The sequence below is a fragment of the Eutrema salsugineum genome, unplaced genomic scaffold (genome assembly GCF_000478725.1).
Source record: "Eutrema salsugineum unplaced genomic scaffold, Eutsalg1_0 scaffold_4, whole genome shotgun sequence".
Lineage (NCBI taxonomy): Eukaryota > Viridiplantae > Streptophyta > Magnoliopsida > Brassicales > Brassicaceae > Eutrema > Eutrema salsugineum.
This window is the reverse complement of record NW_006256686.1, coordinates 4,934,657-4,948,376: the sequence shown is the minus strand read 5'-3', so window position 1 is coordinate 4,948,376 and position 13,720 is coordinate 4,934,657. Positions and strand designations below refer to the sequence as shown.

Sequence of the window (13,720 nt, the reverse complement as noted above, 5' to 3'; positions counted from 1 at the left end):
AAAATTATCATCTTCAGGGCAAAAGGAAAGGAACTCTCTAGAACCCTTTCTTTTTCACCCAAAACTCTAAACCTTATATAATCACATTTCCAATTCCACTCTCCTCCCAAAACTGTTTCTCTCTCTTACTCGCTCTCTCTCTTGCGATTCGTTCTTCTTCACGCTCCCTTCGTTTTTTTCTTGAATCGAGATGGATGAAGACTTCGAGATGCCGCCGGTCGGTGGGATGAACGACGACGACGACATGGATTTCGGTGACGCAGCCTCGTTTCTTAAAGTCGGAGAAGAGAAGGAGATCCAACAAGGCTTGAAGAAGAAGCTTGTTAAGGAAGGCGAAGGTTTCGAGACTCCTGAAAACGGCGATGAAGTTGAAGGTAATCGATTTCGCCGATTGCTTTTAAACTCTTTCGATTGATTGCTTGTTTCGATTCGAGGAAGCTGAAGTTGATTGATCTTCTTCTGCAGTGCACTACACGGGGACTTTGCTTGATGGTACGAAGTTTGATTCCAGTCGCGACAGAGGCACGCCTTTCAAATTCACTCTCGGACAAGGTGCGTGAACTGAATCTATTGATTGTTCCTTTATCTTGAGGCCATTGTTAGCTCAAATACCTGCAAATATCTGTATCTTAGATTTGTGATTATAGTTATATGCTAGTATCAGTGTGCTACTGGGTTTTGTTAGTGTTTATCAGTATTAACTAAGTAATTTAGAAACTAATCTGAGGCCATTTTTAGCTTAATATCTGGATTAACAGTGTCCCAAAGACCTAGAATCATCTTTATCTTAGATTTGTGATTATAGTTATATGCTAGTACTGTATCACTGTGATATTAGGTTTTGTTAGTGTTGTTAGTATAAAACTAATTTGGCAGATGTCAACTTGAAAATGAGCTCTCTAAATTATTGAGTTTGAGATGCCATTGTTGTTAAAGTTCCAAATCGAGTACTAATGCTCTGAATCGAGAGCTCTGTGGACTGAGTTGAGATGCCAATCATGCCATTGTTGTTAAGTTTATCCTCCGAGAGCTCTGTGAATTGAGTTGAGATGCCAATCATGCCATTGTTGTTAAGTTTGTTCTTTAACTTGGCATTGTGATTGCAGGTCAGGTTATTAAAGGATGGGATATTGGTATCAAGACGATGAAGAAAGGTGAAAACGCCGTATTCACTATCCCTGCGGAGCTAGCATATGGGGAATCTGGTTCACCGCCGACTATCCCTGCGAACGCCACGCTTCAGTTTGACGTGGAGCTGCTTTCGTGGTCTAGTGTCAAGGACATATGCAAAGATGGTGGTGTTTTTAAGAAGATTCTTTCTGTTGGAGAGAAGTGGGAAACCCCAAAGGATCTCGATGAAGTTCTTGGTGTGTCTCTGCTTTCTTATGAACCTACTTTAGAGATTGGTGTGCGTTTGAGATTTGTCTAACGGAAGTTTTCTTGCATATTTGTTTATTCAGTTAAGTACGAGGCTAGACTTGAGGATGGTACGGTTGTCGGGAAATCCGATGGTGTAGAGTTCACTGTTAAAGACGGTTAGTGCTCTGGTTTCTTCTTGGAAATGATGGACATGTCAGATAGTATATTTGGTCTCTGACAGGTTTTCGTGTGATGTATGTCATTAACAGGTCATTTCTGTCCTGCACTTACTAAGGCTGTGAAAACCATGAAAAAGGCGGAGAAGGTCCTTCTGACAGTTAAACCACAATGTAAGACAAAATTGTTTCAGTTGCATTTTCAGTGATCTAGGTCTGGTTTAAACAACATATCTTATTCCAATTTGCTTATGAATGAGACAGATGGTTTTGGGGAGAAGGGCAAGCCAGCCTCTGGTGGTGAAGGTGCGGTTCCTCCAAATGCGACGCTTGAGATCACTCTGGAGTTGGTTTCTTGGAAAACAGTTTCAGAAGTAACTGATGATAACAAGGTTATCAAGAAGATCTTGAAAGAAGGGGAAGGTTATGAACGTCCTAACGAGGGAGCGGTTGTAAAAGGTTTGCATTTCGAATTTTCAATGCATTCATCTCTTCTCACAACAGTTTCTTACGTGTCTTACATATAATTTTTTTCTCTTTCCCTATCTGGCAGTGAAATTGATAGGAAAACTTCAAGATGGTACTGTATTCCTGAAGAAAGGCCATGGTGAAGGCGAGGAACCCTTTGAGTTCAAAACAGATGAAGGTAACTGCACTTCTACAAATTTCCTTGAATGGATGTCCTGGACTTTAATAACTCATTTTGCTGGATGGTTTAACAGAGCAAGTAATCGATGGACTTGATAGAGCTGTGATGAAGATGAAGAAGGGTGAAGTGGCATTGGTGACCATAGAACCAGAGTACGCTTTTGGTTCAACTGAGTCGAAACAGGAATTGGCTGTGGTGCCGCCAAACTCAACCCTCTATTACGAGATTGACCTTGTGGCTTTCGACAAGGTTAGTAAACAGTTTTGGTTGTTTACGCCCGTTAACAATTCAGCGATTAAGGAAATATTAGGTGTCCAAACACTTGTTTTTCACTTGGGCTTTTAGGAAAAGGAATCGTGGGACATGAACACGGAGGAGAAGATTGAAGCTGCTGGTAAGAAGAAAGAAGAAGGAAACTCCAAGTTCAAAGCAGGCAAGTATGCCCTGGCTTCCAAGAGATACGAGAAGGTAAAATATAAACCGCTCGTTGATATGTTGTGTTTTTGAGATGAACATCATCATCTCACCTGGTTTGGTTTTTTCTTCTCAGGCTGTCAAATTCATCGAGTACGACACATCCTTCAGCGAGGAGGAGAAGAAGCAATCAAAAGCGTTGAAGGTGGCGTGTAATCTAAATGACGCAGCCTGCAAACTGAAATTGAAAGAGTACAAGCAGGCTGAAAAACTATGCACAAAGGTATAACTAATTGGTGGCTAAGACTACATATCTTTTACTCTCGGTTTCAAAGCTTGGCAATGATGTTAATAATTTTCGATGTTTTAGGTACTAGAACTTGAAAGCACCAATGTGAAGGCCTTATACAGGAGAGCGCAAGCATACATGGAGTTAGCTGATTTGGACTTGGCTGAGTTTGATGTCAAGAAGGCCCTTGAAATTGACCCCGACAATAGGTTCTGTCTCTTACTCTTAACTCTTGTCTATGTTTTGATATCGGATAAAAAGGAGTGGTTGTCGAGTTAAATTTTGATGGAATCTCTTCTTTTATCCAAATGATAGGGAAGTGAAGCTGGAGCAGAGACGGTTGAAGGAGAAAATGAAGGAGTTTAACAAAAAGGAGGCCAAATTTTACGGGAACATGTTTGCGAAACTAACAGTAAGTGTATCTCTAATTTCATTGTTGATCTTACGCATTACCTCTACTGAAGAACAGAAACTTATCTTTTATGTTTGTGGGAATGTGCAGAAATGATGCAGCATCATCTTAAGCATCATGCCCGGAGAAGAAGAATGGTTTATTGGCTTTTGATGTTTTGGTCTTTTTCTATATCTTTTCCTTAGTTTCGGTTGACTTAATGTTTTTAGATTGACTTCTCTTTGGATTAAAAGTCCACCATTTTCAGACATTGTTGTTCTTCATTACTCGCTAGTTTCTGAGGATTAATAAACTAGGTTTTTGTCTTTCCTTGTGTGATTCGACTAAGTTCATCAAGCATAAAGCCTAGTCCTAAACAAATTGAGAGTTGTTTTTAGTTGAACTGAAAATTCTCTTGCCAGTGTTTCTACGAAGCGTGTCATAATTGCTGCTCAAACTTTAGTTGAGAGTTTATTATCTGAGCTGATCAGAAGTTTTGTCCGTCAAAAATGGTTCGACCGATTCGTGTTGCCCGACCTATTCAACACTGAATGTTCATCGTCAATTTTGTTCTTCTTCTTAAAAAATAATAATAATAATAATAAGAACAATCGTCAATCAATTAACTTTTGATTTAAAAATCATAATTTCCACCATAGAATAACTCAAGTGGGGAGAAAGATGGACAGGATAAACTATACAAAAAAAATAATCTATATTTCAAAATAATCGTTTGCATTTTCTCATTGCTATTGAAAAGTCCATTGGAGTGGTCTTATTTCTCTTTGAATATTCTTTTAAAGAGTTTATTTATATTTTTTAAAAATATAGTTTACATTCTTTGTAGTGATAATGGATTGTCTTAAATTCGTCGTCACCGACTGGTTCTCCTTTAAGAATAATTAATTTCCAAAAGCTTAACGAAATGGTGAATTTGATGTTAAATAAAAATGAAATTATTTGCATTAAATAATATTTACTTCAGATATATTTCCTTGTAAGAAGAATACAGAAGGAATATAGTAGCTATCTTTAAAACGTGTCCGTCCACGTCACCATAATTAACAACTAGAAACAAAATCCTCAGGTACCATTGGATATCCTTTCTAGCCACCAGTCTTGCATCAAATGAGATAAAATCATAAAACAAACAAAACTATAAAAGGTAGAAAAAATATAATAATAATAAACATAAAAAGTAAATTAAATAAGAAACAACGAATATTCCCAACTAAAATGCTCCACATATTTTCACTCAAACCTCTCACACTTTATATTTGATTCTCTCACTTTTCACTTCTCACTAAATTCTCATCAATCAATGGCGATTTTCTCAAGAACCAAACGTGTCACTGATCCACTCGAAGAAGACGCCAAGGCTCGAATCTTCCACCACCACCAAAGCTGCACCATTCCAGACCAAGACTCTCCTCCACTCTCCGAACTCGTTCACAGTTTCCTCGAGGAGGATGGTAGTCCCGAAGACACATCATTACAAACATCCCACAACTCTGACACCGACGAGAATTCTGAATGTTCCGATGAGGAGATCGTGAGAATGGCCGTAAGCTTCTCCGATTCCGACCCTTATCGGAATCTACTGCTAGCTCACGTTTTACGAACCGTGGAAGCATATTCCGGTCTAAGATCCCGGAAAAACTCTGTTTTCGTGGACAAAGTAGCATCCTTTCTTCAAGAGCTTGGCCACGACGCGGCGGTTTGTGTCTCGAAATGGAACTCATCGGCTAAACTCAACTCCGGGAGTTACGAGTTTATAGACGTCGTTTACAAGCCGGCGGATGATCGGACGGCCGTCGCCGTTCGTTACGTCGTCGATCTTGACTTTGCTTCGAAGTTCGAGATCGCGAGACCCACGCGACAATACACGCGTGTGTTTCAGTTGCTGCCTCGTGTTTTCGTAGGGAGAGAGGAGAGTTTGAGGACGGTGGTGAGAGAGTCGTGCGAGGCGGCGAGACGGTCGTTGAAGAGTTGTGGCTTGTCTGTGCCACCGTGGAGGAGAAGCTCTTACTTGCAGCAAAAGTGGTTTGGTCCGTACAAAAGAAGGGTTGGATCTAGCTTGGGAGTAACGGCGTTTAGTAAAGACGCCGTTAGCTGTCGCTCTATGGGGTTTGATGACGCCGTTAATGCTCGTTTGTTCATCAGGACGTGACTGGATCCATGCAGTATCAAGTGTAGGCCTATAGCTACGTAGGGACTACACTTTTTTTTCTTCTTTTCATCGATTTTAAAATTTTTTTATATATCATTATAAATTAAAGACTAAGATGTGGAAATATTAATTAGCATCCTAGAACAAAGACTAAGCGTTGAAAATATGAAGAAAACTGTAGCTATCAGCGTTGAAAATTACATTGGACTAATCTCAGCCTTTTTTAACAATAGACATTGTTATAAAATAAGCTCGCTTCTGATACATAAGTATCGCTTGTCATATACAAATAACTTTCATTACTTTTGTCATAACAATTGCTATTTGTATTAATCACAAATAATCATAACAACATATTATATATATTCAAACAACAGACTGTCAAAAAAAAATTAATTACGAATTTTCTAAATAACATGTTTAATAGAAGACATAGGTTAAATAACTTGAAACATGCTACTGTATTTAATATTTTGGATCATGCCGAAGCAGTGGAAGAATTCAGGAAATGTGAAAAGGTCAAATTTCTGTCGATCTATCTAATGACGTGTGCCTTTAAATTAAATAGTGAAAGATGGAAAGATTGGAATCGTTTCAGAGTCCAGTACTGGAATGTAGTTTGAGCCTTGCGATAAGAAATTTAATTCAAATCCTTCAGAGGAGATAGTGAAGAGAGCTATATAGAGCGTTTAACTTTATGCATGGTGAGTGGTCTTAAGAAAATATAGTTTAGGTAAAACTTAGATCAGCTTTTAGCGTTTTGAGTTTGGATTCATGCTATTTGCTTACAGCCATATGTAATCAATAACACATGGAAAGTATCCTCAGGCCATGAAAGATAAGGTCGGTCTGCTCGATTACCATGCATTGTTTAAAACCGAGCAAAAAGGGTTCTTATGATTTTGTTGGTAATCAGTTACTTCGCATCTGCATTTTGTTGCTCATCTAGACAATGATGATTCAGAGAAACCGAGTTTGGAAGCTGATTCTCCTTTGCAATTACAATGTATGCTCTGCTTTTCTAACCATTAATATTTCTTTCTTTTCTTTACTTGCACCAGAAAGTCCATAAGTTACTTATTCATATTATACATATGATTACATAGATTTCGGTGACCACTTCTAACCGAAATCAAATTAATGTCTAAGTAGACTAGTTTCAGTTTCTGACACCAGATGAAAGCCAAAGCCACAACTATATAAAGCATTTAGTCATAAAAGCAAAACAGGATCTAATACTAGTAATTATGCTACGCAAATAAAAGCACAAAGAGAAGTTATCCTTTAGAATGGGAACAGTATCTCTACTTCCGCTTTCGTCGATAGGGTTTCCTCCACCCACTACTAGGTGGCTTCCATGTTCTTCTAAGACAATGTTGAAACCTCTATTTTTCAAAGTTTCAAAAATACTTGAGAAATTCGGATCTTCTCGGATGTTTTCTGAGAGTATAATCGAACTTGATGATATCGCTTTGGCATAAGCTTCGTTTCTTATAAACTCTCCCATGCTTATTTCCTGTAAATAGTATACATATCTATAGATTATATACATATATATATATATATATATATATAAGCTATAGAAAAGAGTCTGAAATTAGGGTTTACATTACCTTCGGGTACGAAAGAGAATAAGATTCCTGCCTCTGCATATTTTCTATCATCACTTCTGGGAGGCTATTTTCATCAACGTATGCCATGATTGACACACAACTCCTTTTATGAGCTGATGATGTGATATTCGAATAAATCCTCAACGTCCTCAACGTCCCAAAAGACTAGGGTTTCACAAAATAATTACGAGCTCGTCAATATACAATTGATTAGATCCATTAAATTCAGCTGCGTAATTGATTATAGACAAACCAATTTAGAGGAAGACAGAGATCTTACCGGTGAAGTTTCTGCGCATGGTTTCGACTGATTTATCGAGTAAACTAGAGACGACGATGAAATCTAATTAATTTGGAAATTAGGGTTACATTTGTGCTGCGTCTATCTAAAGCCAGAGAGTATCTTATTATTGATCCATTGCTTATATATATAACAAAGGTGTAGTTTATAAAACAAAAAACAATAGGTAAAAACTAAAAAAATATTTCTTTATTAAGGGAAAAACTCTTATCTTATTGTTTCCATAAGCAGTGTATATATACATTACATAACTAATGTATCAGAAACCCTAATGGGCCATGAGACATTAACCTGATGGTTAATGGGCCGGTTACTAGAAGTCCATTTGTTTATAACACTCCCCCTTGGACAAGGTAACCGTGCCTGTCACAAAACCGGGATCTCTATAATGCGCTGGGGAATGTTACCTCATTAAAACCTTACCAGGAAAACCTAGTGGGAAAAACCATGGTGAAGGAAAAAGAGTACAACACGCATTACTCCCCCTGGTTTAGGCATCACTGTAGATCTCTAAGTCTACGCATTCCTATCTGATGAATGAGCTTCCGGAGTGTAGAAGTCGGTAATGATTTAGTGAATAGATCGGCTGAATTTTCGCTTGATCGGACTTGCTGAACCTTGACCTGACCATCCTTCTGCAGCTCATGAGTGAAGAAGAATTTGGGCAGAATATGCTTCGTCCGGTCACCTTTGATGTAGCCGTCCTTGAGTTGAGCGATACAAGCTGCATTGTCTTCATACATCACCGTAGGCTCCTTATCTTCGTCCATACCACAATCTGATCGGATATGCTGAGTCATGGACCGCAACCAAACACACTCTCTACTAGCTTCGTGAATGGCCAAGATTTCCGCATGGTTGGATGAGGTAGCGGCAATAGTCTGCTTCATGGATCTCCAAGATATGGCTGTTCCTCCATGCGTGAAAACATAACCGGTTTGAGACCGGGCACAGTGCGGATCTGAAAAATATCCTGCATCAGCAAAACCAACTAGACCATCCTTGTTATGGTTAGAATAAAATAATCCCAAGTCCTTAGTACCTTGAAGGTGTGAACTAAAGCGAGCTAAGAGGCTCACGGCAAAGCAGATGTCTGGTCTAGTGTGACTAGCCAAGTACATTAATGCTCCTATAGCACTGAGGTATGGCATTTCAGGACCGAGGATTTCTTCATCGTCCTTCTTTGGACCGAATGGATCACTATCCAATCCAAGGCTCCTCACAACCATTGGGCTGGTCAATGGGTGGGCCTGGTCCATATTGAATCTCTTGAGTACCTTTTCAGTGTATGCCAATTGATGCACAAGGATTCCGTCATTGACGTACTCAAGTTGTAATCCCAAACAGAATTTAGTTTTGCCTAGGTCTTTCATTTCAAACTCTGCTTTTAAGCATTCAACTGTTTGGGCGATTTCACCAGATGTTCCGAGGATGTTCAAGTCATCCACGTATACTGCTATGATTACAAATCCTTTGTTTTGATATTTTCTGATGAAGATGCATGGACTGATCGGATCGTTTTCGTAGCCTTCTCTGATGAGATATTCGCTTAACCGGTTATACCACATACGTCCGCTTTGTTTCAGTCCATATAAGGATTTGTTCAGCCTAATGCAGTGTTTATCACGAGATGCATGCTTATCTTTGAGCTCAATACCATCTGGTAATCTCATATAGATTTCACTGTCCAGTGGTCCATAAAGATATGCGGTTACAACATCCATTAACCGCAAATCTAAGTTTTCTCTTATGACCAGACTTATGAGGAATCGAAATGTAGTTGCATCCACCACTGGAGAATAAGTCTCCTCATAATCGATTCCGGGTCTCTGTGAGAATCCTTGTGCTACAAGGCGTGCCTTGTATCTAACGACTTCGCCGAGTTCGTTTCTTTTACGCACAAAGACCCATTTGTTTCCCACTGGTTTAACATCGAATGGTGTCCTTAAGATCGGACCAAACACATTCCGTTTCTTTAAACTATTCAACTCCACGTTTATGGCTTCTTTCCATTTCAGCCAATCTGATCTACGAGTGCACTCAATTATAGACGTGGGTTCTAGATCCTCTTGCGTGTGCGCAATCTCAAGTGCTACCTTGTATGCAAAAGTTTCATTGATGTCGACACATAGAGAACCGAATATGATATAATTGATTGAGATCTCATTATTATCAATCCCTTCAGAACCTTGAGTTTTGGCGTCCCAAACCTCTTGAGATGGTTCGATAGGGTAAGTATCAGCTGAGGCTGTATCCGTGTTCTCTTGAATCCCGGTTTCAATCATTGCACCTTTCTTTGATTTCCGGGGATTCTTATCTTTGGAACCTGTGGTCTGCCACGTTTCTTACGTGCGTCAGACTCTGTAGCAACTTGACTTTTCCCTGAGGGGACATCTATTCGTACTGGTGCATTACAAGCTGGTATGTACGATTTGGTAACTTTGTTCGGGTCAGCAAAGGAATCTGGCAATTGATTAGCTAGCTTTTGTAAATGTATAATTCTTTGGACCTCTGAATCACATTCTAGAGTCCGAGGATCTTGCCATTGTGTGGATGTTTGATTCCATGAAAGTTCTTTTACCAGCTTGTCTGTCTCACCACCTAATCTAGGATATACCGATTCATCAAATCGGCAATCTGCATATCTGGCTTTAAACAGATCTCCTGTAGTTGACTCGAGATATTTTATGATGGTGGGAGAATCAAAACCAACATATATTCCCATCCTCCTTTGAGGTCCCATTTTAGTCCTCTGTGGTGGTGCAATGGGTACATAGACTGAACACCCAAATGTTTTAATATGGGAGACGTCTGGCTCATGACCCGTTAGCAATTGGGATGGTGAATATTTGTGCTCACTAGATGGTCGTATGCGTATTAGTTCAGCGGCATGTAAGACTGCGTGTCCCCAAGCTGAGACCAGGAGTTGTGACCTCATGAGTAATGGTCTAGCAACCCATTGAATTTGTTTAATGAAGGATTCAGCTAATCCATTTTGTGTATGGACATGTGGAACGGGATGTTCAACACTTACCCCCATGGACATACAATATTCATTAAACGCTTGGGAAGTGAATTCACCAGCATTATCAAGACGTATAGTCTTTAATGGGAAGTCTGGAAAATGGGCTCGTAATCTGATGATTTGGGCCAATAACCTAGCAAAAGCCTGGTTCCTAGAAGAGAGCAGACAGACATGCGACCAGCGGGTCGATGCGTTAATGAGGACCATGAAATATCTGAATGTCCCACAAGGTGGGTGAATTGGTCCACATATGTCTCCTTGGATTCTTTCCAGAAAATTCAAGGTCTCTTTAGACACTTTGACTGGTGAAGGTCGGGTAATCAGTTTCCCTTGTGAGCAAGCTGTGCACTTGAGGTGCTGAGGGAAAATACCATTTGGTTTAAGGCTGTGCCCTTTAGAATTCTGGACTAATTTACGCATCATGTTCGCACCGGGATGACCCAGGCGATCATGCCAAATAGTGTAATCTAAAAACCGTGCTTTGATAGCAGCATTAGCCTCAATCATACTGACTTTAGCATGGTAAATGCCAGTAGATACGGCGGGTATAGTTTCAAAAACTTGTTTATGGCCATTTATCATTTTAGTGATAATTAAAAACTCTTTGTTCCCTTCATCTTGAGTTTCGATATGGAAACCATTCAATCTTATGTCTTTGAAACTCAATAGGTTTCTCTTAGAACTGGGTGAGTATAAGGCATCAGAGATGTCTAGATATGTGCCATTTGATAACAACACATTAGCTTGGCCATGGCCCTCTATTAGGCTCGAACTACCCGCTATAGTGCTAATGTTTGCGGTTTTGATTACTAAATTTATGAAGTAATTCTTGTCTTTTAGAATGGTGTGGCTCGATCCACTATCCACAATGATATCCATATTGTCTTGCATATCTTTATTAAACAAGAATTATAATTCAATAACATGCAAAAATGAGATGTAAATAAAACATTACTCCATAAATTAAAATGTAAAAGCAAAAGGTCTTAAAAATCCAAAGTAAAGACAATAAATCCCAAAAAACAAAAGATAAAAGTTTAAGGAGTAATGAAAAACAAATTCAGATTTTTGAGATCAATCAAGGAGGTCGGAGAGCTCATAATCCATGCCATCAATCTTATCATCCTTTGAGTCATCTTCATTGACTTGATGAACCAGGTTAGCCTCATGATTATCTTTCCCATACTTCTGGTAGAGCTCAGTAAGATATTTGGGAGTACGGCAGATCTTGACCCAATGATTAGTCATTCCGCATCTTGAGCAAGGAGTTGGTCTAGATGAACTGCCTCTTTGGGTCGGTTTGTTGATACCACGACCCTTACCCCGACCAAAACTGAGGTTAGGTCGGTTATCTTGGTTCGGTCTACCGCGTCCTCTGCTGCGCAGTCCATGTCCATTTCCACGTCCACGTCCACGATCTGAGGATCTGTTACGTTGGACGAAGTTGGACTCTTTTCTGGTTCCTTCTGGCAATGGGGCTGATCCTGGAGGCCGCATGGCACTGTTCCTCAACAGAAGCTGATTGTTCTTCTCAGCAAGCAGTAAGCAAGATATCAAATCCTCATAGGTGCTATGATTCATGGCACGGTATTGTTGTTGGAGAACAACATTGGGAGTGCCAAAAGTAGAGAATGTTTTATCTAGCATATCCTTATCAGTGACCTCCTCGCCACATAGTTTTATGAGTGCAACTATCCGAAAGAGTTCGGAATTGAATTCTTCGACGGATTTGAAATCTTCGAACCGTAGGTTCTTCCAGTCGAACTTGGCTTGGGGCAGTATGACCGTTTTCTGATGGTCATATCGCTTTTTCAGTGCCATCCAAAGTTCGAGTGGATCCTCAAGAGTGAGGTATTGTTGCTTGAGAGACTCAGCGAGGTGATGGCGGATAATAAATATCGCCGAGTACCGTTCTGTTTGAGTCGCGGTGTTGGGATCTTTGATGCATTCACCCAGACTTTTTGAGTTGAGGTAGATCTTGGTGTCAAGGGCCCATTTGAGGTAGTTATCTCCGGAGACAGTGAGTGCCTCATATTCGACCTTCTGAATGTTTGACATCTGAAACATATAATAATTTATGTTAAATAATCAATAGTATGAGACTATGATCATTGGAATAAGGGATTTAAGGTATTCTTGGGAAAACTTTCCATTTCAGGAAACTTGCTATTTTAGGAAACTTGCTATATAAGGGAACTCTAAAATCGAACCTTAGGGTTTATAACCTAGCCGGTTTACTAGTGTTTCCAAATTTAGCTCTAATAGATAAACATTGGTTTTTTTTTTTTTTTTTTTTTTTTTTTAAATTGATTTTGGAAACTAATTTGAAATTAACCGATTAAGCTTAAACCGATCGGATTGATCGATTAAACAACAAAACCGGTTAAATTAGATTTAATTTTGGAAACCGGTTATTAGGGTTATTAATCGGTTAAGGGATTAAACTAAACGGATTTGCTAGGGTTTAATTTTTATTAGGAAAAACCGATCGGTTTAAACTTAAACCCTATCGATTTAGGATTAGAATTTATCGGTTTATAAACGATTTAGGTGGATCGATTGGTTTAGAGTTTAAGGGGTCAATTGGTTTAGGATTTAGGAGCTTGCATGGACCGGTTTTAGGGTTTTCAAGGATCGGATCTAAGATAAATAACCGATCGGTTTATGATTTAAACCGATCGATCTCGGTTTAACGATAGACAAACCAAAACGATTTTAGATCTAGGGTTTTGCAAAGATTTAGATTTCGGTTTGCAAGGAATTTTAGTGTTTGGTTTAGATGATGCTAGGACCGATCGGTATAGGGTTTGAACAAAGCATTAGGGTTTAGGTTTTATATGATAAAGCCGATTAGGAAAAATAAAACCAATTAGGGTTTTGACAAGAAGAAAGAGGATCGGTTTGGTTATGGTTTTAAAAACGAAAAAGACGATGAAGAATCATGAAAAGAACCGATCCATATTAGGGTTTTCAAATAAAAAAAACCAAAACTTTGATTAGGATCTATAGTTTTAGATAATACCTTTTTGCCAAATGGATTTCTGACCGGCTTATGATCTGGGAACTAAAGACCACAGATATCTACTGGAAACTCCTGAGAATGATGGCCAGAAGGGAGGACGAACAGCTGCTACAATGGAGGAATCACCGCTTGGAAAGAATCACCCGCTAAGGTGGGACAGCGCCGATTGTTTTGAGTCGTGAGGGCGCGTCTGGTGTCGGATTGAGGAGCGGTTTTCACCACTAGATTCTTCTCTTCCAGGGCTTCAAAATGATATGTAGATCGCCTTCTAACTCCTTGTATTGTGAGAGATATGATCGTTTGAAGTTGAG

General features: G+C 39.3%; 3 protein-coding genes across 3 annotated transcripts; 2 read left to right on the top strand and 1 right to left on the bottom strand.

Moving 5' to 3' along the window:
- Window positions 1-33: 33 nt before the first annotated feature.
- LOC18013723 (peptidyl-prolyl cis-trans isomerase FKBP62) lies at window positions 34-3,608 on the top strand. Its single transcript, XM_006418580.2, has 13 exons — window positions 34-374; window positions 466-552; window positions 1,107-1,367; window positions 1,461-1,535; window positions 1,629-1,709; window positions 1,800-1,994; window positions 2,089-2,181; window positions 2,258-2,433; window positions 2,530-2,652; window positions 2,735-2,881; window positions 2,969-3,096; window positions 3,203-3,299; window positions 3,390-3,608. Exons 1-13 carry the CDS (start codon window positions 191-193, stop codon window positions 3,393-3,395), a joined length of 1,653 nt encoding a protein of 550 aa, XP_006418643.1. The 5' UTR covers window positions 34-190; the 3' UTR covers window positions 3,396-3,608.
- Window positions 3,609-4,586: 978 nt separating this feature from the next.
- Window positions 4,587-5,548, top strand: LOC18014156. Its single transcript, XM_006418579.2, has one exon. The coding sequence runs from the start codon at window positions 4,600-4,602 to the stop codon at window positions 5,446-5,448; it is 849 nt and encodes a 282-aa protein (XP_006418642.1). The 5' UTR covers window positions 4,587-4,599; the 3' UTR covers window positions 5,449-5,548.
- Window positions 5,549-11,461: 5,913 nt separating this feature from the next.
- On the bottom strand, window positions 11,462-12,445 carry LOC112084397. Its single transcript, XM_024153523.1, has one exon. It carries the CDS (start codon window positions 12,443-12,445, stop codon window positions 11,462-11,464), a length of 984 nt encoding a protein of 327 aa, XP_024009291.1.
- Window positions 12,446-13,720: the final 1,275 nt, after the last annotated feature.

What these genes read in the sequence shown, in the direction of transcription:
- LOC18013723 (XM_006418580.2), top strand. Translation starts at nt 191, where the DNA reads ATGGATGAAGACTTCGAGATGCCGCCGGTCGGTGGGATGAACGACGAC. An exon ending in GGATCTCGATGAAGTTCTTG is followed by an intron (nt 1,368 to 1,460) that starts GTGTGTCTCTGC and finishes TTGTTTATTCAG; the next exon opens with TTAAGTACGAGGCTAGACTT. An exon ending in GAAATTGACCCCGACAATAG is followed by an intron (nt 3,097 to 3,202) that starts GTTCTGTCTCTT and finishes TCCAAATGATAG; the next exon opens with GGAAGTGAAGCTGGAGCAGA.
- LOC18014156 (XM_006418579.2), top strand. Translation starts at nt 4,600, where the DNA reads ATGGCGATTTTCTCAAGAACCAAACGTGTCACTGATCCACTCGAAGAA.
- LOC112084397 (XM_024153523.1), bottom strand. Translation starts at nt 12,445, where the DNA reads ATGTCAAACATTCAGAAGGTCGAATATGAGGCACTCACTGTCTCCGGA.